General features: G+C 41.4%; 1 protein-coding gene across 1 annotated transcript in view; it reads right to left on the bottom strand.

Moving 5' to 3' along the window:
- Positions 1-800: 800 nt before the first annotated feature.
- SAR1B (secretion associated Ras related GTPase 1B) overlaps positions 801-27,441 on the bottom strand; it is a 36,889-nt gene continuing 10,248 nt past the window's right edge. Inside the window, exons 2-7 of the mRNA XM_003266392.3 lie at positions 24,449-24,524; positions 21,462-21,581; positions 12,614-12,679; positions 9,225-9,328; positions 8,026-8,157; positions 801-6,706 (exon numbers count right to left, since the gene is read on the bottom strand). Coding sequence (XP_003266440.1) covers positions 6,590-6,706; positions 8,026-8,157; positions 9,225-9,328; positions 12,614-12,679; positions 21,462-21,581; positions 24,449-24,506 — 597 coding nt within the window. The 5' untranslated portion in view covers positions 24,507-24,524 and the 3' untranslated portion in view covers positions 801-6,589. The remainder of the gene's footprint in view (positions 6,707-8,025; positions 8,158-9,224; positions 9,329-12,613; positions 12,680-21,461; positions 21,582-24,448; positions 24,525-27,441) is intronic.

The raw sequence follows: 27,441 nt of genomic DNA, 5'->3' as shown, positions 1-27,441 counted from the left end.
TGCGATGGCTCACGCCTGTAATCCTAGCACTTTGGACTTTGGGAGGCCGAGGTGGGCGGATCACGAGGTCAAGAGATCGAGACCATCCTGGCCAACATGGTGAAACCCCATCTCTACTAAAAATATAAAAATTAGCTGGGCATGGTGGCACGTGCCTGTAGTCCCAGCTACTCAGGAGGCTGAGGCAGGAGAATCACTTGAACCTGGGAGGTTCAAGTTGCAGTGAGCCAAGATCGTGCCACTGCACTCCAGCCTAGGCAACAAGAGCGAAACTTCATCTCAAAACAAAAGAAAAGAAAGAAAGAGGGAGGGAGAGAGAGAGAAGAAAGAAAAAAGAAAGAGAGAGTATGTAAAAAATAAAAGAAAAAAACTGAGAGGCTTGTTAAAGAGTCAGATTCCTGCCTCCCACTTCCACCCCCAGATCTACTGAATCACAATCTCTGGTAGGAATTTTTTTAAGTGTGTGTGTGTGTGTGTGTGTGTGTGTGTGTGTGTGTGTGTGTGTGTTTTAAAGCTCTCCAGGAGATTCTGTGCATACTAGAGAAACTTAATATAGATAAAATGGTTATCTTATTTCTCACATTTCAACTGAGTTGACATTGTGTACTACTTCAGTTTGTCCATAAGTTGTTTTCAGTTTTACCACGCAAATTAGGCCTTGGTACTTGAGCAAAGGTACCTTAGAATCCTTGCACTACAAAAAAGTTCTACAATCTTTGTAATTTTCAAAGTCCAAGAAATTTCTAATGAACAAAATGAAAATTATGGTTGAATAATAAAAATGGAACTTGACACTAGAGTTCTTCAAGACCAGATTAGTATTTTATTTTTCCCTTCCTAACACTCAAATTCATGGCAGGTGAAAAGATAATAGCACATAATCAAAATAACATATAAACACAATTCAAAAACGTTTAACCATCTATTATAGCTCTTTGTTGTAAAACACACAAAGTTAAACAGAAACATCTTTATATAAATTATCCTTAATAATCTGTATACACTGTAAAACAATTGAAAATTCACACCAAGATCCTAGTGCAAGCAGTGGTGTACAAAAGTGCAAACAAGGTTAGTGATTAACAACTTACCATCAATTTACCACTTCAACATACTTTACATTCAGCCAAATACTGAAGGTTTCACCATGGAAAAACACTTTTATCACTTTTAAAGTAACTTGACTACGTTCACCCTGAGTGCTCTTGCCTCAGTATGGCAACTGATTATGAGTTCAGGTTAGGAGCAACACCAGGGAATACAGAAACCCATGTTAAGTTGGCCATTCTGACATGAATCTATACTTGAAAATGAAAACAATCCCAAAGAAAACCTGTATGTCAAAAACAGAACTGTTCCTGCCTTTCACCCCAAAATATTTAAAACTAAATCTAAGCCACTATTTAAAATGCATGCTGGCCAGGCGCAGTGGTTCACGCCTATAATCTAGCACTTTGGGAAGCTGAGGCAGGTGGATCACGTGAGGTCAGAAGTTCAACAAGCCTGGACAACATGGTGAAACCCTGTCTCTACTAACAATACAAATATTAGCCAGCTGTGGTGGCGGGTGCCTGTAATCCCAGCTACTTGGGAGGCTGAGGCAGGAGAATCACTTGAAGCTGGGAGGTGGAGGTTGCAGTGAGTGGAGATCACACCACTGCACTCCAGCCTGGGTGACAAAGCAAGACTCCATCCCAAACAAACAAACAAACAAAAAAGTATGCTGAAGAAGAATCCATCTACTCCAGTACAGCTTTTCCAAAAATAGTTCTGTGTAAACTCAGTTTTCTATTTCTACCCTAAAATCGTTTTGGGGCAGGGGACACACCTGAAACAAAGTTGGCTTTGGATAACTTCACTTACTTTCCTTTGAATACTTTGGATTCTGTTTAAAAGTATGATGAAAGCCGTGAACAACAATTAGTGCCATTAAATATATTAGCTACTTAATGCTCTAAATTATAAGGACAAAAATTAATTGGTTCAGAACTGCATCTTTAATAGACTCTGTGGCTTCCCTTGACACTGGAGGATCTTTAAAATCCAGGTGTTGGATGGGCATTTGTGAGGGGGAATGGTAACAGGGTTCAGAAGTGGAAACATGGTTTTAACAAAATTCCAGTCACTTTACATAGAGGCAGAGTCACGTATCCCAAGAGCTCGTTCTTCTTTTATTTGGTTAAAAAGCACTAACTTGAATTTCAAAAGAAGGATAATAACGGAAATGACCAGAAGCATCAACATGTAGTTTTAGGCTGGGCACAGTGGCTCATACGTATAATCCCAGCACTTTGGGAGGCCGAGGCGAGTGGATCACTTGAGGTCAGGAGCTCGAGACCAGCCTGGCCAAATGATGAAACCCTGTCTCTACTAAAAATACAAAAATTAACTGGGCATGGTGGGGTGCACCTGTAATCCCAGCTACTCGGGATGGTGAGGCACGAGAATCGCTTGAACCCGGGAAGCAGAGGTTGCAGTGAGCCAAGATCGCACCACTGCACTCCAGCCTGGGCAACAGAGTGAGACTTCGTCTCAAAAAAAAAAAAAAAAAAAGAAAAGAAAAAAGAAACATGCAGTTTTGATAATTTAGTCCTTAATTGAAGCACACTGTTTTTCTAAACTCTTATATTTATAGCAAAGCCTCTGGCTTTTAATGTAGGCTATCTTTTATTCCCTATTAATTTTGTATTAAGAAACTTATGTTTGCTAATTTCTATTTTTCCATTGTTTCTTGAAGATTTTTTGATGCTTCAACTTTTTACATATGTTTAAAATGATTTAAACAATATGCTCCAAATTAAATGAACAGAAGGAATTTTGAGAGATTTCCCTTTATGTAGCTATTCTCAGTGCACTCTGGTCAAATTTTACTTGGCAATAAATCCTTGCAAACTTCAGTCATGTAAGTGACTAACAAGACTGAAATACCACATTGAGTCACATACCAAATACAGTTTCAGAAAATGTAAACCTTTCCCCTGAAACTCTCCAATCATGTTAACTAGAACTATACTGTTTCTAATGATGGAACCTGTGAAATGCTGGGTTTTGAATGTAGTTAATAAAATAATTTTCTAGAATGCAAGAAACAGTATTATCACAGTTATCACCCTATTTTAATGATTTATAAGTAGTTTATGTGCTTTCCATCACTCTCAAGTATGAGCCAGTTGAAAATTGGCCGGGCACGGTGGCTCACGCCTATAATCCCAGCACTTTGGGAGGCTGAGGCGGGCAGATCACGAGGTCAGGAGTTCGAGACCAGCCTGGCCAACATAGTGAAACCCCATCTCTACTAAAAATACAAAAATTAGCCGGGCATGGTGGCACGTGCCTGTAGTCCCAGCTACTCAGGAGGCTGAGGCAGGAGAATCACTTGAACCCAGGAGGTGGAGGTTGCAGTAAGCGGAGATTGTGCCACTGCACTCTAGCCTGGGCAACAAAGCAAGACTCCGTCTCAAAACAAACAAACAAAAACAAAAGATGAGCTGGTTGAAAACTAAGAAAAGAAACAATGTTCTGCTTTTATGCTATAAACCACAAAAAATTTGTATATGGATCCAGGTACACAAAACTAAAATTTAGGTCTACACAGGCAGTATCTGTGTTCACATATCTTTGGCACTCATAGAAAGATACTGGTTTAAACCAACAGTGAATAATTTTTTTTCATATACTTTAGGAAATGTCTGTTCTCCAATTAAAAAATGCTATAATCTCCATTCTAAAAATTCACTGAGATAAACTGAAATCTGTCAATTTAACCAGCTGTGATCCAAAAGTGTAATTAACAGCAGTCAGTGAAACAGGTGTGGGATAAGAATCTCTTTAAAAGTGTAAAAGTGGTTAAGACCTTATATTTTTACATTTCAGACTTTAGATATTAAAAAATCTTTTGGACAGTGCCTGATTTGTATGTATACCACAGTGTTAACTACACCCTAGCATCTTGCAGTGTGGGACACACAATTAGCCTATGTCCCCAGTACTAGTATTTACCTGGGAAATACTCCATGGATGCACACATTCACCCAGGCACATGTAGAGTTGTCTTTTCTCTGTGCTTCTACTGTTTCTTGCCATCCTCTTAATTTGGTTCTCTTGAAAAAGAGCAGTACCCAGTGCATATACTCTGGAGAGGTTCTCAAAGCTGGACAGTAAGTCCTCTGGCTCAGGAACTCTGCCCCCAAAAGCTGGGAGGAAAGTTGGTTGCTCCTAAACATGGCTTCCTTTCTAGAGGCTCGGGCCATAAAAATCTTATATCTTTGGGAAAATATCCACAGTTTAGCTGTGGTCCACAAAGTGACTTTGTTTCTTTGATCCTAGTGTTACAATTAGAATGAGGGTTCTGGAGCGAGATATATTACACCAGAAAGCATTTTTCCTGGCTAGAGAAACCAGTATGTTTTTTTCCTTTATACCAATTTACAACACAAATAATTAGCTTCTTCAGTATCATAATAGATACTCTAGGAAATACTTGAAGAAAGGCAGGTCCCTGAAGGTACTGAAGACATAACATGAACAAGAGGCAGTTATTTTTAATAAGGCTTAGTTCTATTTAGTCAGAACTTAAGGAGTACTTTAAATCTATCTGGAAGAACAAATCAATAGGCTGCAATGTCATGTTCTACTTTTCCCGTAGTGCTACTGATGTTTCTAGGAAGGGAGGGAGCACTTTTGTTTTCATTTAGAAAGAAGATGAAAGTGAAAACAGAATAGTCAGATTACTGAAACCAAATGTCATCTTAAGAAGTGACCTTGTCAGCTAAATAGCAATTCCTTCCAGTCATATTCCTCAATCCTTATCTGCTTTATAGGTTATATTATCAGTGACAAAAAGGACTGTAACTCTGACATGGATAATGGCTACAGAAAACACTAATTTTTGATATTAAAATTATTCTTGATGGACTTGGTTAAATATACTATAAAACTTGGCTTATAATCAAGATAAATCTTAAACTTGAGGGTCTTTAAAAATACATTTTTGGCACTCACTTTTTATCTTATATTACTAATGATGGGAATCTCAAACATATAAAAAAAGAATTCAGTTTCTTAGGAAATTATAATGCTTTTGAAAAACTAAAATTTTCCTAGTAAGCCTAGCAAAGAGGCTTGCAGGCCCTATCACATGGCAAGCATAATATCTAAAAACAAAAGTCAGGTCAGGCATGGTAGCTCACGCCTGTAATCCCAGCACTTTGGGAGGCCAAGGCGGGCAGATCACTTGAGGTCAGGAGTTTGACATCAGCCTGGCCAACATGGTGAAACCCCATCTCTAAAACAAAATGAAACAGAGCAAAAAAAAAAAAAAAGCCAAACAAAAAATCTTTGTTGTATGAAGTAAGAACTACCTGAAAGCAAATAAGAAAAAAGAAAATTGGAAACAAGCACTTGTTTTCTTCTACCAGGCTATAAAATATGCCAAACAATACAAAAAAGCTATAGGATAGGAACAAAATCTCCACATATCTCAGACTGACACAGAACAAGCTGTTTTATTCCTCAGATATACATGTCTCTACAATGAAACTGCACACAAGGTCCTACTTATTGCTTGCCCCAGAGAGTACTGTTAAATGTAAAGAGACTGGGAATATATCTAAATGTGGAGAGACTGGTGCCTGTCATTGCTTTTGGGGAAGAGGCACAGATTACCCCATTGGGCACCAATAAGACTGGAGCACTTCAGAATTAGACAATGGGGATGGAACTATAGAGCCTACCAAACTGAGAATCAACCTTGTGTAGCATAAATGTGCTTTTCTTCAGAAGGCCAATCCCACAGGGACTAGGACACAGACCCCATCAGCAATGGTAGTGGCAGCACTACTAATAAAAGTACACATGATTCAGGGATACATGGTATCAGGTGCAACTGACCACAACCGTCTCATAGTAAATACATAAGCCTTGAGAGGCTTAAATGCTATTCTAAATATTCTGAAGGAATCTCCTTTCCCAACAATCACTTCATATGCCTAATATTAAATACTCAAATTTTCAGAGTATACTAGCTAGATAAGACACATTTAAATGAAACATTTGCCCAACAAGGATGCCAAACATTAGAGTTTGTTTTATTGCATGACGTTTGCATAAGAAAAAATGTTATTGAAAACCGTAAGGCATCATGCAATCATTGAATAAGCTAATTATTAACTGTACACTTAAGATAGGTGGACATATAATCTAAAATTTAAAAACTAGTTCCAAAAAAGTACATAAAAAATTTAACATGATGAGCTTTTAAATATGGTTTATATCTATAGTTTTATGTTGTTAAAAAGTGCTTCAAATGTACTGCTGGAAAGTTGCTCTTTACAAATGGCGCTGGGGTGATGTCAGATTATAAACTGTAAAAACCAATTACTTTTATGGAATTAGAAAGCTAACATGATATTCAAACTTACTTGAATCAGTTTTCAATTCTCACTCAAATTAAGTTGATTTAATATTAATAATCTAAAAAACATCTGTTTTATAACCAGCAAAAGTCTATTGAATTCAAGTTATGCATGTTGAGCAATCAAATCTCTGAGTAAGCCTGAACGTTGAGACCTGGAACCAATGTGAGTTTGTGTTAATCAATGTACTGTGCCATCCAGCGGAAGCCTTCTCCGTAACCTTGTCTTTTGAGCACACTACACATGAAAACTTCTAAGGGTCGGGCATTCAGTTCTTTCAGAGATACACTCCCCTAGAATAGAAGAGAGACATTTTGTTGGAATTTTATGAAATTAATAAAGCCCCACATCCCAGCAGAATTATAGGTTCTATTTTAGAACAAAGAATGGCTGTGATAAATCCATGACTGTGATAAAGTCGTGGCTGCTTGGCATCCAAGCCCCATAAACACACAAGAAGCCTCCTTCTCTCACTCTACCTTAGGACAGGATGGCCACTCAGTGGGAAAGAGGTTAGCTTGCAAGATACCCAAGAATAAAAATAATCTGACTTAGAAAAAAATCCAAACTGGCTTCACTAATATTAAAGACAAACATTCCCTGAGAAGGTTTATTACCAAACAAAGCATTTCCTAAAATTAATATCAAGCTAATTTATAAAAAAGAAGACAGAAAACAGACCAAAGTCTACTTTGTCTGACTTAAGAGCCTCCTGCGGACCGGGCATGGTGGCTCATGCCTGTAATCTCAGCACTCTGGGAGGCCAAGGCGGGCGCATTACCTGAGGTCAGGAGTTCGAGACCAGACTGACCAACACGGAGAAACCCCGTCTCTACTAAAAATACAAAATTAGCCAGGCGTGGTGGCACATGCCTGTAATCCCAGCTACTAGGGAGGCTGAGGCAGGAGAATCGCTTGAACCTGGGAGGCGGAGGTTGCAGTGAACTGAGATCGCACCATTGTACTCCAGCCTGGGCAACAAGAGCAAAACTCGATCTCAAAAAAAAAAAAAAGAGCCTCCTGCTATATGCTGCAGTATTTCTCCACCCTGAAATAGTATATGTAAACTAAAAAAATTTTGTAAATCTCTAGGGTTCTTCCACTGTTTATCTGGATTTCTTCAATGCTGATGTTTCCCCCAAAATAAATCCTAGGAAAAGTGAATACCAAAACAATCCGTCTTAAAGCTTATTATAAAGTATATGTTCAGAAAACCCTAAAATATTCCTATGACCAAGTTTATGTCTTATTTATCTCTGGTAAACTCAGGGCCTAAACACACTACTGGTATACTTAAACACTCAAATATATCGTTTGGTGGCTAATTCTGAAAATGTATGATAAATAACTTTGAAAGCTTTAATTTAGTTTCCTATAAGCACAAGCCTTAGGCATAACTGATCCTTGACATTTTTGTTGTCACCAAGAAAAGGTTTCATTCCATGGTAGAAAGAAATGAAGACATTAAAAAGACCCACATGTATAAATGACAGTTTTCTTTAAGAAAAAAAAATGATAATGGGCTTGTATAGTTGGACAATAGTAATTTAAGAAGACATTTGTACTGTAGAATTAAACACATCCATCATAATTTTTTTTTTTTTTTTTTTACCTTTCCTGTTGTCTGACCATATAAACCAAACATCTCTCGCAACCTCTCTTCACTGATGGCTTCAGGTCTGTCGATCTTATTCCCAAGAATCAGTATAGGCACATTAGCAATGGTTTCATCTGTCATTAGTGACTGAAAAAAACAAAACAATACAAAACAAGAGTTGATATGAAACCATCCAAAGAGCTTATTTTGATATGATAAAACGATAAAGGACTCATTCTCTACCATATCATGTCATACCAACGTTCTTTGTCAAACTTTCCCCACATTTTAAAGTGACCTCAATGAAACCATAAGCTTAGTTCTTCTGTCTTCCTAAGGCTCTTCCTGTAAATGTTTACTCTGCTCATCCTTTAAAGCAGTGACACAGAACATATAGAGCCAGCACCTTAGAGGTGGACAGATCTGGTTTCACTTCTGGCTCTACTGCTTCTGAGATGTGACTTTGGGCAAGTTAGCCTGATTGAAGCTCTAGAGAGAATTAGGAACAGTAGCATCCACCCTATGAAGTTGAGAATTAAATCAAGTAACATGCACAGTCTCTGAAACAAAGTAGGAACTCAGGCATTCTCTGTCCTTGTTTTGTGACCATAGAACCTACATGGACTTTTCCACATGTACAAGCATTTGTTTGCCTGCTCTGGGCAGAGCCATGGTAGGATCAACCTTCAATCAAATCATGGACCTGCTTACTCTGTGGCCCCAGATCTGGTGCTGACCTTGCCTGCTGCTGTTGGGCCCCTTTACAAAGTATCTGACCTGGGATACTGGAGGGGAGGTAGCTACATATGCCTCTGCTCAATCCTGGGAGTAGTGTCAAAGATGGCATGTCCTATCATTTCCAGGTTGTGGCTTAAGAAATCGCATCTTAGCATGACCAGGGACTCAAGATCAACTCACTCCAGGAATATAGCAAACATGAAATATACTAAAAGGGTACATTCTGTACAGGGTGAGCTTCTTAAGTCTTCATAAAGGATGTCTGTGTTAGTACTTCCTCAATAGCTACAATTACTCAGTTACTCCCTCTGCATTCTAAGTAATCACTACTTAAAGCAATCACTGAGCTCAACAAATTGCCAAGAGTTTCATCAGAGACTGCAGAAAAGCTGCACTCTGATACCTATATCTCTGACCTACTTCTGCAGGCTTACCAGAGTGATTTGACTATATTTAGTATTAATTATTTAACTTACATCAAGTTCTTCTTTTGACTCTAACAGCCTTTCATGGTCTGCACAATCCACCAGAAATACAATGCCATTGATAGCAGGAAGGTAGTTTTTCCATACTCTTCGAGCTAACAAAAACAATCAGGAGTTAGAGTTTACTTGTTGGTCAAACCCAGCAGATGGTTTAAGCAAAGAGTCCAACCAGATATCAAGTGCAGTAATCCCTTAGCTGCTGGTACTTCACAATATATTCAAGTTAATCTTTTACCCAATGGTGCCAAATTCTTCTGAGAATAACTAAGAGGGAATTTCAGGCTTTCCTTGATTGTGGGCAAGTCAAATACTTTAGTCTCTTCCAATTATATGTAAGAAGTAGAATATTTAAAATAAAAATAAAAATAAAATAATACACGTTAAGTTCATTGGAGGACTGCTACTATATAAATCTAAAATATAAGCAGTAAAAAAAACTACATATATGTAATTATATACACATAAAATGTGTGTACTTATATTACGTATATATGCAGTGTTCATTTTTTGACATTTCTAGTTATCAGATTTTTTTTGCCAGTGATAAATTTGGCATGAGTGACAGAAGGAAATTAATATCAGGTACAAGCTTGTTAAAATAATAAGGCTGGGTGTGGTGGCTCACACTTGTAATCCCAGCACTTTGGAAGGCCAAGGTGGGTGGATTGCTTGAGCTCAGGAGTTCGAGACCAGCCTGGACAACGTAGTGAAACCTCATCTCTCCAAAAAAACACAAAAAATTAGCCAAGCCGGATACAGTGACTCATGCCTGTAATCCCAGCACTTTGGGAGGCTGAGGCAGGTGGATCACCTGAGGTCAGGAGTTGGAGACCAGGCTGGCCAACATGGTGAAACCCTGTCTCTACTAAAAATACAAAAATTAGGCAGGCTTGGAGAATCACTTGAACCCGGGAGGTGGAGGTGGCAGTGAGCCGAGATCACGCCACTGCACTCCAGCCTGGGTGACAGAGAGACTCTGTCTCAAAGAAAAAAAAATTAGCGTGGTGGTGTGTGCCTGCCCAGCTACTTGGGAGGCTGAGGTGGGAGGATGGAGTCCAGGAGGCAGAGGCTGCAGTAGGCCAAGATCATGCTACTGCACTCCAGCCTGGGAGACAGAGCCAGACTCTGTCTCAAAAAAAATAATTAAAAAAAACCCAAAACAAAACTGTTTTACTCAGAAAAGAAGCTCAAAGTTAATAATTAACTAAAATCTATGAAATCATAAAAGTAATTTTTTCCATAACATAACTTTCTTCACTGACTTGAGTTTTATGACATATCTTTTTTTTTTTTTTTTTAAGAGACAGGGTCTTGCTCTGTCATCCAGGCTAGTTCACTGCAACCTCAGACTCTTGAGCTCAAGCCATATTCCCATCTCAGCCTCCTGAGTAGGTAGGACTATCAGTGTCTATCACTATGCCCCATTAATTGTTTAAATTCTGTGTAGAGACAGGGTCTTGCTATGTTGCAAGGCTGGTCTTGAACTCCTGGCTTCAAGTGATCCTCACAACCTCAGCCTCTCAAAGCACTGGGATTATAGGCCTGAGACCCCACACCCAGCCATTATGACATATCTTGAAAACAACATAGAGGGCCGGGCGCGGTGGCTCAAGCCTGTAATCCCAGCACTTTGGGAGGCCGAGGCGGGTGGATCACGAGGTCAGGAGATCGAGACCATCCTGGCTAACAGGGTGAAACCCCGTCTCTACTAAAAATACAAAAAATTAGCTGGGCGTGTTGGCGGGCGCCTGTAGTCCCTACTCGGGAGGCTGAGGCAGGAGAATGGCGTGAACCCCGGGAGGCGGAGCTTGCAGTGAGCCAAGATCGCGCCACTGCACTCCAGCCTGGGGACAGCAAGACTCCGTCTCAAAAAAAAAAAAAAAAAAGAAAACAACATAGAAATGAAGTCTCAGACAAATTCCATTAGATTCCAATTCTAATAATCATATTCCAGAAATTATTTTGTGTATATGCCAGACAATTACATGTCTCAAATGTGCTTTCACTAGCCAAAACCATTTACAATCTTTTCAACTATATGTCGCATCAGGTCTTTAGAATGCCCACCAACTCGGTAATATTGATTAGTTATGACTTACTATGAGGTAGATGTTGCCAAGTACTTTTGGGGATATAAAAAATGAACAGGCCAGGTATGGTGGCTCACACCTGTAATCCCAGAACTTTGGGAAATTGAGGTAGGAGGACTGCTTGAGGCCAGGACTTCAAAATCAGCCTGGGCAAGATTGTGAGACCCCATCTCTACAAAAAAATGTTTTTTAATTAAAACAAAACAAAAAACAGAATTTTAGTCCCCGCAAGTTTAATATAAGAGATAAGGCAGTCTTTCCAAACTTGTTGTAGACATGTACACAAATATACTAAGTGCTATGAAGTACAGCTGAGAGCACTCCAACTGAGAATGGCTTCCCACGGGAGGTAGTAGGGCATACGCTCAGGCCTGAAGGGGTTACTCATGTGCGGATGGGGATGGCATGAACAAAAGCACAGAGGTAGGAAAACACCAAGAAGGTCTGATTTGGTTGAAGTAAAAATAATGGGAAGGGGAATAGAGAGAAATAAAGATCAGAAAAGTAGGCCAGGTGTGGTGGCTTACACCTATAATCCCAACTTTTGGGAGGCTGAGGTGGGAGGATTGCTTGAGCCCAGGAGTTGGAGACAAGCCTGGGCAACATAGTGAGTGAGACCCTGTCTCTATAAGATAATTTTTAAAAGCCCAGAAAAGTAAACTGGGACCAGATCATAGAGATCTGAATGCCAGGTTAATGAGTTTGGCCTTTATTTTGTAGGTAATGAGTTAGCCACTGAAGGTTTTTTTGTTCTGTTTTGTTTTGTTTTTGTTTGTTTTACAGAGCAGTAACATGTTCGTAACATGATTATGACAGTGAGAGGTAGATTGAAGTAGAGAGAATGGAAGTTAATTTTACTCATACACTTTACCGCCAAAAGCAATTCCCATTTGAATTGGCCAGAAGTATCATGAAAATCACACTTTGCTTTTAAAGTATTTATCAGGGAGTAATAATCCCTAAATTTTAAATCTACTCTGGCCTTGCGTGACTAGAATGAGATTTCATGCACTAGAACTAATGGCCAATTTTTGTTAAGTTAAAATAAAACAAAGTGACTGTAAGAGTAAGAGAATCTTACCTTGAACATGGTGAAACCCCATCTCTACTAAGAATACAAAAATTAGCCGGGCGCGGTGGCACATGCCTGTAATCCCAGCTATTGGGGAGGCTGAGGCTTGAGGATTGCTTGAACCCAGGAGGCAGAGGTTGCAGTGAGCTGAGATTGCACCACTACACTCCAACCTGGGAGACAGAGTGAGCCTGTCTCAAAAAAAAAAAGAATCTTACCTTGAACATGTCCACCCAGATCAAAAGTTGTAAACGTCATGCCAGCAATGGTCAGTTCTTCTGAAGCTAAATAAGATTTTAAAATATTTTTACATGAAAATCAGAAACCCATTAATAGTGTAAAAAGTAAAGTAGAGGTTCCTCTTCAAAGACTTTCCTCCCCATCTAATTAGGAATAAATAGTAACTTCTCTTAGAAGCAAAATTGATTCAAACACCCGTGCTAACATTCTTAAATATCTGCCAGCTGTAATAAAGAAATCAATGTACTTTACGTTCTTAGCTCCCACAATTTAGCCTAAATATTTGCCCTGGCATACTTATACTGGTCCAAGCAAGCATTAGGTCATAGCCTGTTCCTCTTCCTTATTTGAAGGTGTTTTTACCTTTCTCAGCATTCCACAAGTTACTTCCTCCTTCCTTTGTTCTTCTCTGCCTTTGCCTCTTTTCAAAAGTTCTAAGTTGCTAGCCAATCAGGACAAATACAGAATATGAGGTCCCATTCCAGCCAATGGAAACTGGACACAGCAGTAGGGTGGACGCATCAGATTATAAATGACCCTGTCTCTTTTGTTGGGTGTACTCTTGTGGCAAAACTGCTGGCAAGTGTACCCTTTCTGCAGAAAGTAAAAATGGCCTTGCTGAGGAAATTAAATTTACGTTCAAGTGCTATCCTTTACAGCACCAGGGAACAAGCATTTCTAACAATAGCTTATATTACTACTTAATGTTTGATTTACTTTTATTGCAAATAAGGTCAAATCAAACATTTAGGAACTGGTACAATAATACTTTTTTGTAATTAAATATACACCAATTCATACTGACAATATAACAAATAATTGTACTATTCAGTTCTAGTATTCTACTCACCACAAATCCAACATTTATTTTTCCTTCTCTATTCTTCCTGCTGAAAATGTTAATCTCTTCAGACAATTATTTGCTATGAATTCAAATAACTGCTCCAATCTAATAATTGTTCATATAATTCATCTTAAATGATACAGGTGAAATAATTTTCTCTTATGGCTGACATAAGACAGTCTTTAATTACAAAAACAATTACCATAAAAAATTGTGGCCATTATTTCCATAACTATCTTTCTTCCTCCTCCCTTCTACTTCTGGGACTTCAGTTGCAGGTTTGTTAGACTGCCTGATGTTGTCTCACCAGTCATTGAGGCTCTGTTTATTTTGCTTTCAGTCACTTTTCTCTCTGTGCTTCATTTTGGATAGTTTCTTTTTTTTTTTCTTTTTTGAGACGGAGTCTCGCTGTCGCCCAGGCTGGAGTGCAGTGGCGCGATCTCGGCTCACTGCAAGCTCCGCCTCGCGGGTTCACGCCATTCTCCTGCCTCAGCCTCTCCGAGTAGCTGGGACTACAGGCGCCCGCCACTATGCCCGGCTAATTTTTTTGTATTTTTAGTAGAGACGGGATTTCACCATGTTAGCCAGGATGGTCTCGATCTCCTGACCTCGTGATCCACCCGAGGCCTCCCAAAGTGCTGGGATTACAGGCCTGAGCCACCGCGCCCGGCCTGAATTTTGGATAGTTTCTATTGCATTAAGTTTGGTGGTCTTTCCTTCTGCAGTACTGGCACTATCTAATTTACTATTAATCCTATCCAGTGAAATTTCCATTTAAGGCTGGGCATGGTAGCTCATGCCTGTAAGCCCAGACTTTGGGAGGCCAATGTGGGACAATCACTTGAGCCCAGGAGTTTGAGACCAGCCTGGGCAACACAGGGAGACCCTGTCTCTATTTAAAAAAAGAAAAAAAAAAGAAATTTTCATTTCAAATACTTATTTTTCATTTCTAGAAGTTTCATTTGATTCTGTTTTATATCTTCCATTTCTTTCCTCATGTTTGTGTTTTCCTTTAAATCCTTGAGCACATTCTTAACGATTGTCTTAATGTCTTCATCTGCTAATTCCATCATCTTTGTCACACTTGTGTCTGTTTCTGACTGAATCACTTTCCTGTTTCTTTGCATGTCTAGTAATTTCATATTGAGTGCTGGATTTTGTTGTAGTCTTTTGAAGAAGGTTGAACTTTGTTCTGACAGTTCACTTGCTTGCAGATCAGTTTTTAAGATTTGTTAGAAGGCTAAATGGGATTAAACAGTGATTCCTGGCCCCATGAGAGCTCTAGTAATTATTTGGCTAACAGCATTCTTACAATTGTTCTTTGACTAGCCTTTTGGAGTTTTACCCATTGCATGCACAGATTGGTATTCAGCTGTGTAAATTTCTAGAGTCCTTTCTCTCCAGAGGTCCCTCCTCTCTGGTACTCCCTCCTCTCTGTCCTAGCAAAAAAATTCTAGTCCTGTTGGCCTTTCCAAATTCTGGTCTACATCTCCTCAATTCAGCAAGACTATTAGACTATGTTTGGGTGTCCTCTCTTTGCACCATGGTCTGAAAATTACCTCTTGGCATAAAACCAAAATAGAGTTGTTTCCTTTCTCTCAGGAATCACAGTCCTATGGTATCTGTTGCCCAATGTCTGAAAACAGTTGTAGCATCTTTTTTGTCCAGTTTTCTAGTTGTGTACAGTGGGAGGGTAATTCCAGAACCAGTACTCACTTATGGCCAAAAGCACAAGTGCCCCATAATGACAATGTAAGTTTTAGTGTAGCTACTTTAGCCCAGAGTATTTTATCTTCTTAAGAAATTCTGGGGGCCTGGCGCGGTGGCTCACGCCTGTAATCCCAGCACTTAGGGAGGCCAAGACGGGCAGATCACGAGGTCAGGAGATCGAGACCATCCTGGCTAAAACGGTGAAACCCCGTCTCTACTAAAAATACAAAAAATTAGCCGGGCGTGTTGGCAGGCGCCTGTAGTCTCAGTTACTCAGGAGGCGTAGGCAGGGGAATGGCGTGAACCTCGGAGGCGGAGCTTGCAGTGAGCCGAGATCGCCCCGCTGCACTCCAGCCTGGGGAACAGAGCCAGACTCCATCTCAAAAAAAAAAAAAATTAGCCAGTCATGGTGGCAGGTGCCTGTAATCCCAGCTACTCAGGAGGCTGAGGCAGGAGAATCACTTGAACCCAGGAGGCGGAGGTTGCAGTGAGCCAAGATTGCGCCATTGCACTCCAGCCTGGGCAACAGAGAGAGATTCCGTCTCAAAATAAAAAGAAATTCTGGGGGCCGGGCGCGGTGGCTCACACCTGTAATCCCAGCATTTTGGGAGGCTGAGGCGGGTGGATCATGAGGTCAAGAGATCGAGACCATCCTGGCTAACACGGCGAAACCCCGTCTCTACTAAAAAAATACAAAAAATTAGCTGGGTATGGTGGCAGGTGCCTGTAGTCCCAGCTACTCAGGAGGCTGAGGCAGGAGAATGGCATGAACCCGGGAGGCAGAGCTTGCAGTGAGCCGAGATTGCACCACTGCACTCCAGCCTGGGCGACAGAGCAAGACTCCGTCTCAAAAAAAAAATAATAATAATAAATAAATAAATTCTCTATGTAGGCCAGGTGCAGTGGCTCATGCCTCTAATTCCAGCACTTCGGGAGGCGGAGGCGGGTGGATCACTTGAGACATCAGGAGTTCTGAGACCAGCCTGGCCAATGTGGTGAAACCACGTCTCTACTAAAAATACAAAAATTAGCGAGGCGTGGTGGCAGATGCCTGTAATCCCAGCTACTAGGGAAGCTGAGACAGGAGAATGTGGTAGGCGGAGGTTACAGTGAGCCAAGACTGGCCACTGCACTCCAGCCTGGGCGACAGAGTGAGACTCCATCTCGAAAAAAAAAAAAAAAAAATGAGTGGGGCACGGTGGCTCACACCTGTAATCCCAACACTTTGGGAGGCCGAGGGGGGTGGATCACCTGAGGTGAGGAGTTCGAGACCATCCTGGCCAACATGGTGAACTCCCGTCTCTACTAAAAATACAAAAATTAGCCGGGAGTGGTGGTAGGCTCCTGTAATCCTAGCTACTCAGGAGGCTGAGGCAGGAGAATCGCTTGAACCCGGGAGGTGGAGGTTGCAGTGAGCCAAGATCACGCCATTGCACTCCAGCCTGGTGGACAAGAGCGAGAGTTTGTCTCAAAAAAAAAAAAAAAAAAAAAGAAATTCTATGTGTAGATTGCCAAATGAATAAAATATTTAATACAATCTATATTCAAAGTCACTGTTCATAAGGAAAAGATAATGCTTAGTTAGCAAACCACCTCTATGGTAATAATCGCCAATATACTTTCTGCTTTATAAAAGAAGTCTGAATTTGACTATTTAAGATACAGAACACCATTAACATCCCAGAAAGTCTCCTCTAGCCCCTTCCCAGTCAATCCCCATTTTCATCTCCAGAAGCAACCACTGATCTGAATTCTATCACCACAGGTTAGTTTTGTCTGTCCTAGAATTTCATATAAATGGTATCATACAGGAGATAACTTTTTATGACCAGCTTCTGCCATGTAGCATAATATGACTGAATGTATCAGTGGTTTATTCATCTTTCTTGCATTCCATTATTTATCAATTCCTTTTTTTTTTTTTTTTTTTTTTTTTTTTTGAGACGGAGTCTCGCTCTGTCACCCAGGCTGGAGTGCAGTGGCGCAATCTCGGCTCACTGCAAGCTCCGCCTCCCGGGTTCACGCCATTCTCCCGCCTCAGCCTCTCCAAGTAGCTGGGACTACAGGCGCCCGCCACCGCGCCCGGCTAATTTTTTGTATTTTTAGTAGAGACGGGGTTTCACCATGGTCTCGATCTCCTGACCTCGTGATCCGCCCGCCTCGGCCTCCCAAAGTGCTGGGATTACAAGCGTGAGCCACCGCGCCCGGCCAATCAATTCCTTTTTTGATGGACATTTGAGGTGCTTCCAGTTTTTGGCTATTACAAGTAAAATTAGTATAGGCTGGGCATGGTGGCTCACACTTGTAATCCCAGCACTTTGGGAGGCTGGGTGGGAGGATCGCTTGAGCCCAGGAGTTCAACACCAGCCTAAGCAATATGGTGAAACCCTATCTCTACAAAAAAATTAAAAAATTAGGCAGGTGTGGTAGCATGTGCCTGTAGTTCGAGCTACTTGGGAGGTTGAGGTGGGAGGAACACTTGAACCTGGGGGTCGAGGCTGCAGTGAGCTGTGATTGTGCCACTGCACTCCAGCCTGGGCCACAGAGTGAGACACTGACTCAAAAAAACAACTAACTCACCACCAACAAATAAAGCTAGTATAAACATTTTTGTACAAGGTTTTTGTACATTTTCTCATTTCTCTTGGGTAAGTAACTAGGAGTAGAACTGCCAGATCATAGGATATATGTAGGTTTTCACATATGCTTTTTTTTCCTTTTTGAAAATGTTTTCTTTTCTACACCAGAACAGATCACATATGCTTTTGATTAATTAAAAAATATGAGCTGAAATGAATGTGAGCTGCAGGAAAGGTTGAGATAGTATCTGTTTTCCCCTAGTATCTAGAACAATGTCTGACATAAAGTAGGTGCTCAATAAATATTTGAATAAATGAAAGAGAGCAACATCAAAAAATTAAAAAATGACTTACACCTAATATTTGAGACCACTCTGTAGTCTCTTCCAGTTATGCTGGTTTTTGTTTTTTTTTTTCTGTGTTTTTTGTTTCTTTCGAGACAGAGTCTCGCTCTGTCGCCCAGGCTGGAATGCAGTGGCGCTATCTTGGCTCACTGCAACCTCCGCCTCCTGGGTTCAAGCAATTCTGTCTCTGCCTCCCGAGTAGGTGGAATTACAGGCACGTGCCACTGTGTCCAGCTAATTTTTTTATTTTTAGTACAGAACAGGTTTCACGATGTTGGCCAGGCTGGAAATTATGCTGTTTTTGCAGACAATTTTATCTACTCAATTTCACCATGATCATTTTTTCTTTAACAGAATTGTTCTTATATCAGAATCTTGCTTGCCAAGCCCCATTTTTTTCTCCTAATATAAAAAAAAGATTTGTCGGCCGGGTGCGGTGGCTCACGCCTGTAATCCCAGCACTTTGGGAGGCCGAAGCGGGCAGATCATGAGGTCAGGAGATCGAGACCATCCTAGCTAACACGGTGAAACCCTGTCTCTACTAAAAATACAAAAAATTAGCCAGGCGTGGTGGCGGGCGCCTGTAGTCCCAGCTACTTGGGAAGCTGAAGCAGGAGAATGGTGTGAACTTGGGAGGCAGAGGTTGCAGCGAGTCGAGATCGTGCCACTGCACTCCAGCCTGGGTGACAGAGCCTGAGACTCCATCTCAAAAAAAAAAGAAAAAAAAAAGATTTGTCAATTTCAGGAAATCTTCCCTTTCCAACCTCACTAATTGTTTTATAGATAAAATGCTTTGTTTTGTTCTATCTTCATTCTTTGTTCTTTGAACATTTACTGAACTAAATAATTACAGAATTATCTACTTTTTGGTCCAGTTCTCAATTTTATATTCATTATTAAGGCTACACTTACTATTTCATAATTAATCTATAGGTTAACTTGTCTTTAAACTCTGTGTCTATCTGATTCATAAAATTTTCACCTGTAAAAGTAAGTTCACAGGTTAAATAAGGTTTCTGTTTCTAATAATTTTCTCACTTTAACATTAACTTTATTCTCAAATTCATTACATAACCTTAAATACAAAATAAAATTTATTAAATAATTTACAGAGTCAGCCAAGTGTGGTGGCTCACGCCTGTAATCCCAACACTTTGGGAAGCCAAGGCAGGTGGATCACTTGAGGCCAGGAGTTCGAGACCAGCCTGGCCAACATGGCGAAACCTGGTCTCTACTAAAAACACAAAAATTAGCTGGGTTTGTTAGCACATGCCTGTAATCCCAGCTATTCCAGTGGCTGAGGCAGAATTGCTTGAGCCCAGGAGGCAGAGGTTGCAGGGAGCCGAGATGGTGCCACTGCACTTCAGCCTAGGCAACAGAGTGAGACTCTGTCTCAAAAAAGGAAAAAAAATTACAGTGTCATTATTTAAAAACATTATTTTTGGCCAGGCGCGGTGGCTCACGCCTGTAATCCCAGCACTTTGGGAGACTGAGGCAGGCAGATCACCTGAGGTCGGGAGTTCGAGACCAGCCTGGCCAACATGTTGAAACCCCGTCTCTACTAAAAATACAAAAATTAGCTGGGTGTAGTAGTGTATGCCTGTAATCCGAGCTACTTGGGAGGCTGAGGCAGGAGAATTGCTTGAACTCAGAAGGCGGAGGTTGCAGTGAGCTGAGATCGTGCCATTGCACTCCAGCGTGGGCAACAGAGCGAGACTCCATCTCAAAAAAAAAAAAAAACTTTCAATTTTTTTGGTATTTTTTGTTTCTTTAGAGACAGGGTCTCACTCTGTTGCCCAGGTTAGGAGTGCAGTGGTGCAATCACAGCTCAGTGAAGCCTTGAACACCTAGGCTCAAGTGATCCTCCTGCCTCAGCCTCCTATGTACCTAGGACTACAGGTGTATGCCACCATGCCAGACTAATTTTTTGTTTTTGTTTTTGTAGAGATGGAGTCTCAGTATGTTGCCCAGGCTGGTCTTAAACTCCTGGGCTCAAGTGATTCTCCTGCCTCAGCCTCCCAAAGTGCTGGGATTATAGACATGAGCCACCTCACCCACCCCTGTTTTAAAACTTCCTGTGTGTCGATGTATGCCTTGTTTTCTTTAGATTAATTCTGTGGTGTACATTAGATATTGTTGAGGTTATTAAGGCTAGAAAAATAACTGGTTAACAAATTGAGTTACCAGCCATGTATAAAACTGTAATGTATCTACTGAATTAGTGCTTAAAATAGTACAAGGTGCAATGGCTCCTATCTTTAATCCCAACACTTTGGGAGGCAGAGGCAGGAGGATCACTTGCACCTGGGAGTTTAAATGGTGCGCTATGATCATATCACTGCACTCCAACCTACATGACAGAGCAAGACCCTGTCTCTACACAAATAAAATAAAGTAATATGGCTTTAAAATCTGAAAGAAGGCTGGGCGTGGTGGCTCGCACCTGTAATCCAGCACTTTGGGAGGCCGAGGAAGGCGGATCACGAGGTCAGGAGATCAAGACCATCCTGGCTAACACGGTGAAACCCCATCTCTACTGAAAATACAAAAAATTAGCCAGGCGTGGTGGTGGGTGCCTGTAATCCCAGCTACTCGGGAGGCTGAGGCAGGAGAATGGTGTGAACCCGGGAGGTGGAGCTTGCAGTGAGCGGAGGTCGTGCCACTGCACTCCAGCCTAGGTGACAGAGTGAGACTCCACCTCAAAAAAAAAAAAAAAATCTGAAAGAAAAAATTCAGGTTATGTAAACAAGGCAATGGTGGACTATTTACCAGTCACATGTCACAATCCCTCAGACAACAACTTTTTAATTCCTCAAGCTAGAGAAGGGAGTACTAGCTGATAAAAAGGTATGAGTACTAATACAAGATCTAAATATTTTCCCTGGGAGCCAGGTCACCTATAATTTATTATTTTAGGAACAGGTCAAATCACCTGATCATAATTTATCTACCAGAAAACGGCCCCCAAACAAAAAACTTGGCCAGGTATGGTGGCTCACGCCTGTAATCCCAATACTTTTGGAGGCTGAGAGAGGCTGATCACTTGAGCTCAGGAGTTCGAGACCACCCTGGGCAACATATTGAAACCTGGTCTCTGAAAAAATATAAAAATTAACTGGGCATGGTGGCACATGCCTGTGGTCCCAGCTACTTGGGAGGCTGAGGTGGGAGGATGGCTTAAGCCCAGGAGACAGAGGCTGCAGTGAATTGTGATCATACCACTGCATTGCAGCCTGGGCAACGGAGAAAGACCCTGTCTGAAACAAAACAAAACAAAACACTTTTGGTTAGTGCGTATGACTCAGCATCATTTGATCAAGTATCACATTGTATGTAGGAATATACTTACTGGGATGTAATGTTGGGACATGTTGTCCAAGTCTGTCATCTTTTAGCATATGTAGCAATGTTGTTTTTCCTGCATTATCCAATCCAAGAAATACCAATTTACCAGTTTTCTTATATAATCCTGCAAAGCAAGAGCTATGATTGGTCAAAGTGATATCTGATACTAATTATCCAAATGAATTTAAATTTGGCCCAATTAAGCTTGAAGTTCTAAACCTATTTTCAGTTTTAAAAAAGCTATTTTAAATCTATTCATGGCCGGGCATAGTGGCTCACACCTCTGGTCCCAGCACTTTGGGAGGCTGAGGTGGGCAGATCACCTGAGGTAAGGAGTTTGACACCAGCCTGGCCAACACGGTGAAACCCCATCTCTACTGAAAATACAAAAAGTAGCCAGGTGTGGTGGCACACGCCTGTAATCCCAGCTACTTGGGAAGCTGAGGCAGGAGAATCACTGGAACCCAGGAAGCGGAGGTTGCGGCGAGCTGAGATCATGCCATTGTACTCCAGCCTGGGAGACAAAGTGAGACTCTGTCTCAAAAATAAATAAATAAATAAATAAATCTATTCATGATTTGGGACTTCAGATAATTATAAAACCAAACTTCAACCCAGTCAATAGAATATGTGTGTTGCCTTAACATATCTACAATGCCAAAATGCTGATTACTTTTAGAAGTATCAATCAGGTATTGATTGATAGATAAACTGATAAATAGAAAAAAGGCAGCGTTGACCAATTTATAATAGACTAGAATTGAACTGCTAAATTTCATATTGAACGTAATTGATTTATTTAGAGACAGTATCTTACTCTGTTGCCCAGGCTGGAGTGCAGTAGTGTGATTACAGCTTGCTGCAGCCTCGACTTCCTGGGCTCAAGTGATCCTCCCACCTCAGCCTCCTGAGTAGCTGAGACTACAGGTGTGCACCACCACACCCAACTAATTTTTGTATTTTTTGGTAGAGATGGGGTTTTACCATGCTGGCCAGGCTGGCCTCAAGTGATCTGCCCACCTTGCCCTCCCAAAGTGCTGGGATTATAGGCGTGAGCCACACGCCCAGTCAAACTTTATTTTTTACATGTTTAATTGTCTAACCTCCACAGAATTACATGTGAGCCACCGCACCTGACTGAAATAAACAAGCTTTTAAAGACATTAGGCAATTATAGTTTCAGGCCATCCGTTTTTGAATAAATTCATACTAAAATAATACTTACTCCTTTGTCCATGCTTAAGTCTAAGAAGTAAATTGTTTGATGTCCTAATCTTTTAGTTTTAGGGGGAGAACTATATATATATATATATATTATCATTAAGGAATCTACTTCTATGACTGTCACTACTATGAGTGTCACGAAGAAGTAATTTGCCCAAGATTATATAATTTAAAAGGGATGCAATGAGTAATTGAACATATTTGTATGATTACAAAGCCCATTTTTTTTTTTTTTTTTTTTGAGAAGGAGTCTCGCTCTTTCACCCAGGCAGGAGTGCAGTGGTGCGATCTTGGCTCACTGCAACCTCCACCTCCCGGGTTCAAGCGATTCTCCTGCCTCAGCCTCCCAAGTAGCTGGGACTACAGGTGCATGCCACCATGCCCAGCTAATTTTTTGTATTTTTAGTAGAGACGGGGTTTCACTGTGTTAGCCAGGATGGTCTTGATCTCCTGACCTCGTGATCCGCCTGCCTCGGCCTCCCAAAGTGCTGGGATTACAGGTGTGAACCACCGCACCCGGCCTTAACTATTCTTAACTATTGCTTCATATATAAAGAGGTTCAACACAAATAAGCACTATTATATAAATAAAATTAAAGGAGATAACTATAGAGAACAAAGAACCAATATTACCTAAAAACTGTAGCAAGCAGGCCAGGCACAGTGGCTCACGCCTGTAATCCTAGCACTTTGGGAGTCCAAGGCGGGTGGATCATTTGAGGTCAGGAGTTCGAGACCAGATTGGCCAACATGGTGAAACCCCATCTCTACTAAAAATACCAAAAATTAGCCGGGCATGATAGTACATGCCTGTAATCCCAGATACTCGGGAGGCTGAGGCAGGATAATTGCTTGAACCAGGAGGCGAAGGTTGCAGTGAGCCGAGATCATGCCACTGCGCCCCAACCTGGGCAACAGAGTGAGACTCCATCTCAAAAAAAAAAAAAAAAAAAAAAAAAAAAACTATAGCAAGGCTGGGCACAGTGGCTCACCCTGTAATCCTAGCACTTTGGGAGGCTGAGGTGGGTGGATCACGTGAGCTCATGAGTTCAAGACCAGCCTGGCCAACATGGCGAAGCCCCATCTTTACAAAAATTAGCTGGTGTGGTGGCACACACCTGTAGTACCAGCTACTTGGGAGGTTGAGGCAGGAGAATCGCTTGAACCTGGGAGGCAGAGGTTGCAGTGAGCCAAGATCACGCCACTGCACTCCAGCCTGGGCAACAGAGCAAGACTCCATCTCAGAAAAAAACAAACAAACAAACAAAACACCAGCCTGGGCAACATAGCAAGACTCCGTCTATAAAATTAAAAAAAGAAAAAAAAAGAACTACTGGGTAAAGAAGTCTCATTTGGCATATTATAAACTGCTATTTATGGTGTACAAGCTACTTTATGGAACATGCATTTTAATAATAACCCTTTAAGGATTAAATGACATAAAGCATTAAAGCACATAGGTAAACTAGCTAATAAATGGTAGATATTTCTGTTAGTAATATTCCCAACACCTTAAGAGGTAGGAATTATTACTGCCATTTTACAGATAAGAAAACTCAGGCTAAGGTGAAAAAAGTAATTTGCCAAAGATTACTTAATTTAAAAGGGATACAATGAGTAATTGAACATTTATGTATGATTTCAAAGCCCATATTCTTAACTACTCTTAACTACTGGCTTATATATAAAGAGACTTGACACAGATAAGCACTATTAAATAAATAAGACCAAAGGGGATAACTGTAGAGAACAAAGGACCAACATTACCTAAAAACTGTAGCACACTGCTGAAACCACTGTAAATCCAATCAAATATGAAGGACATATCCAAATCTGATAGGGTCTGAAAAAAAAAGAGTTTGAATTTAGTAGTCAACATTAAACACCAACATACATTAAACTCCAATACTGTTAAACACCAACTCTGAGTAGATAATCCTACAGCAACTTTACTACAAAGTGTTACACACTCTTATCCAGGCTGGTCTCATATGATCTATACTGTGCATAAAAAACAAAATGTGGGCTGAGTGTGGTGGCTCATGCTTGAAATTCCAGCACTTTGGGAGGCCTAGGCAGGAGGATCGCTTGAGACTGGGAGTTCAAGACCAGTCTGGGCAGCATGGCGAAACCCTGTTTCTACAAAAAATAAAAAGTTAGCTAGGCGTGGTGGTATGCACTTGTAGTCCCAGCTGTTTAGGAGGCTGAGGTGGGAGGATCACTTGAGCCCAGGAGGTTGAGGCTGCAGTAAGCCCTGATCAAACCACTGCACCTGAGCCTAGGTGCCAGAGTGAGACCCTGTCTTAAAAACAATACAAAACAAAAACACAAAATGACATTAAAATATCAAGTAGAAACCATTCTTTGTCCATTAAAGTAGCAAAATGAAAAAGAATTATAGGCCGGGCGCGGTGGCTCACGCCTGTAATCCCAGCACTTTGGGAGGCCGAGGCGGGCGGATCACGAGGTCAGGAGATCGAGACCATCCTGGCTAACACGGTGAAACCCCGTCTCTACTAAAAATACAAAAAATTAGCCGGGCGAGGTGGTGGGCGCCTGTAGTCCCAGCTACGCGGGAGGCTGAGGCAGGAGAATGGCATGAACCCCGGGGGGCGGAGCCTGCAATGAGCCGAGATCGCGCCACTGCACTCCAGCCTGGGTGAAAGAGCGAGACTCCGTCTCAAAAAAAAAAAAAAAAAAAAAAAAGAAAAAGAATTATAACAGCCAGGACCAGAAAGGATGTGGTAAAAGAGGCACATCTGGTGGCAGTATAAATTGGTACAAAATCAATTAGGCAATAGTATATCTGTTAATATCATTTGACCCAAGAACTCTACTTTTAGAAGTTATCTTAAATATAGGCCGGGTGCAGTGGCTCACACCTGTAATCCCAGCACTTTGGGAGGCTAAGTGGGTGAATCACTTAAGGTCAGGAGTTTGAGACCATCCTGGCCAACATGGTGAAACCCTGTCTCTACTAAAAATACAAAAATTAGCTGGGCATGGTGGTGCGCGACTGTAGTCCCAGCTACTCCAGAGGTTGAAGCACGAGAATTGCTTCAGCCTGGGAGGCGGAAGTTGCAGTGACCCGAGACTGTGCCACTGCACTCCAGCCTGGGTGACAGAGCAAGACTCGTCTCAAAAAACAAAAACAAAAAAAAGAAATTATCCTAAATATAGAGGCTGGGCACGGTGGCTCACACCTGTAATCCCAGTACTTTTGGAGGTCGAGGTGGGCGGATCACTTGAGGTCAGGAGTTCAAGACCAGCCAGGTAGGCAACATGGTGAAATCTGGTCTCTACTAAAAACACAAAAATTTGGCCGGGCACGGTGGCTCACGCCTGTAATCCCAGCACTTTGGGAGGCTGAGGTGCGTGGATCATGAGGTCAGGAGATTGAGACCATCCTGGCTAACATGGTGAAACCCCGTCTCTACTAAAAATACAAAAAATAGCCGGGCGTGGTGGCGGGCGCCTGTAGTCCCAGCTACTTGGGAGGCTGAGGCAGGAGAATGGCGTGAACCCGGGAGGCGGACCTTGCAGTGAGCCGAGATGGTGCCACCGCACTCCAGCCTGGGTGACAGAGCGAGACTCTTTCTTAAAAAATAAATAAATAAAATAAAAAAATAAAATTTACTGGGCGTGGTGGCGCATCTGTAATCCCAGCTCCTCGGTAGGCAAAGGCAGAATTGCTTGAACCCGGGAAGGGGAGGTTGCAGTGAGCCAAGATCGCGCCACTGCCCTCCAGCCTGGGCGACAGAGCAAGACTTCATCTCAACAACAACAACAAAAATTAGCTGTTCATGGTGGCTAGTGCCTGTAATGTCAGCTACTCGGGAGGCTGAGGCACAAGAATCACTTGTACCGGGGAGGAGGAGGGTGCAGTGAGCCAAGATTACACTACTGCACTCCAGCCTGGGTGACAGAGTGAAACGGTCTCAAAAAAAAAAAAAAAAAAAAGAAAAAGAAATTATCCTAAATATAGAAAAGTTTCAAGTTTTATGTATAAAGATATGTATCACAAATGTTACTTAAGAAAAATTTTAGGCTGGATACGGTGGCTAGCATCTGTAATCCCAGCACTTTGGGAGGTACAGGCAGGAGGATGGCTTGATCCCAGGAGTCCAAGACCATCCTAGGCGACATAGTGAGACCCTCTCTCTACAAAAAATGAAAAAAAAATTAGCTGGGCATGGTGGCTCATGCTTGTAGTCCCAGCTACTTGGGATGCTGAGTTAGGAGGATGCCTTGAGTCTGGGAAGTCAAGACTGCAGTGAGTCATGATTGTACCACTGTACGTCAGCCTGGGCAACAGAGCAGGATCCTGTCTCAAAAAATAAAAAAATACATTATAGTACATACGACCTATGAGGTACTTATCAAACCTCATTGTGGGTGGTTGGGGAGAGGGAGGAAGAAAAATAGGGAGAAGAGAAAGAGGAGAAGAAGAAAGGTTATATTAATAAAGTAAGTTTCCAAGTCTAATTATACCTGTGTGGAATAAAAACACTTTTTCTCTTTATGTTGGTCTTATTAGCAATTGGTTCCAGGTGGTAAATTTCTGGGTGTTATCTTTCTGTATCTTTCAAAGTGTAATCACATTATCAATTTTTTTTTTAAGAGACAGGGGTCTCACTGTGTTGCCCAGGTTGGTCTCAAAGTCCTGGACTTAAGCCATCCTCCCACCTGTGCCTCCGAAAGTGCTGGGGATTACAGGCGTGAGCCACCATGCCTGGCCATTACTGAATGGTATAAAAAAT

Source organism: Nomascus leucogenys, chromosome 2 (genome assembly GCF_006542625.1).
Source record: "Nomascus leucogenys isolate Asia chromosome 2, Asia_NLE_v1, whole genome shotgun sequence".
NCBI lineage: Eukaryota > Metazoa > Chordata > Mammalia > Primates > Hylobatidae > Nomascus > Nomascus leucogenys.
The sequence above is the reverse complement of the archived record's forward strand: the minus strand, read 5'-3'. Positions and strand labels throughout refer to the sequence as shown.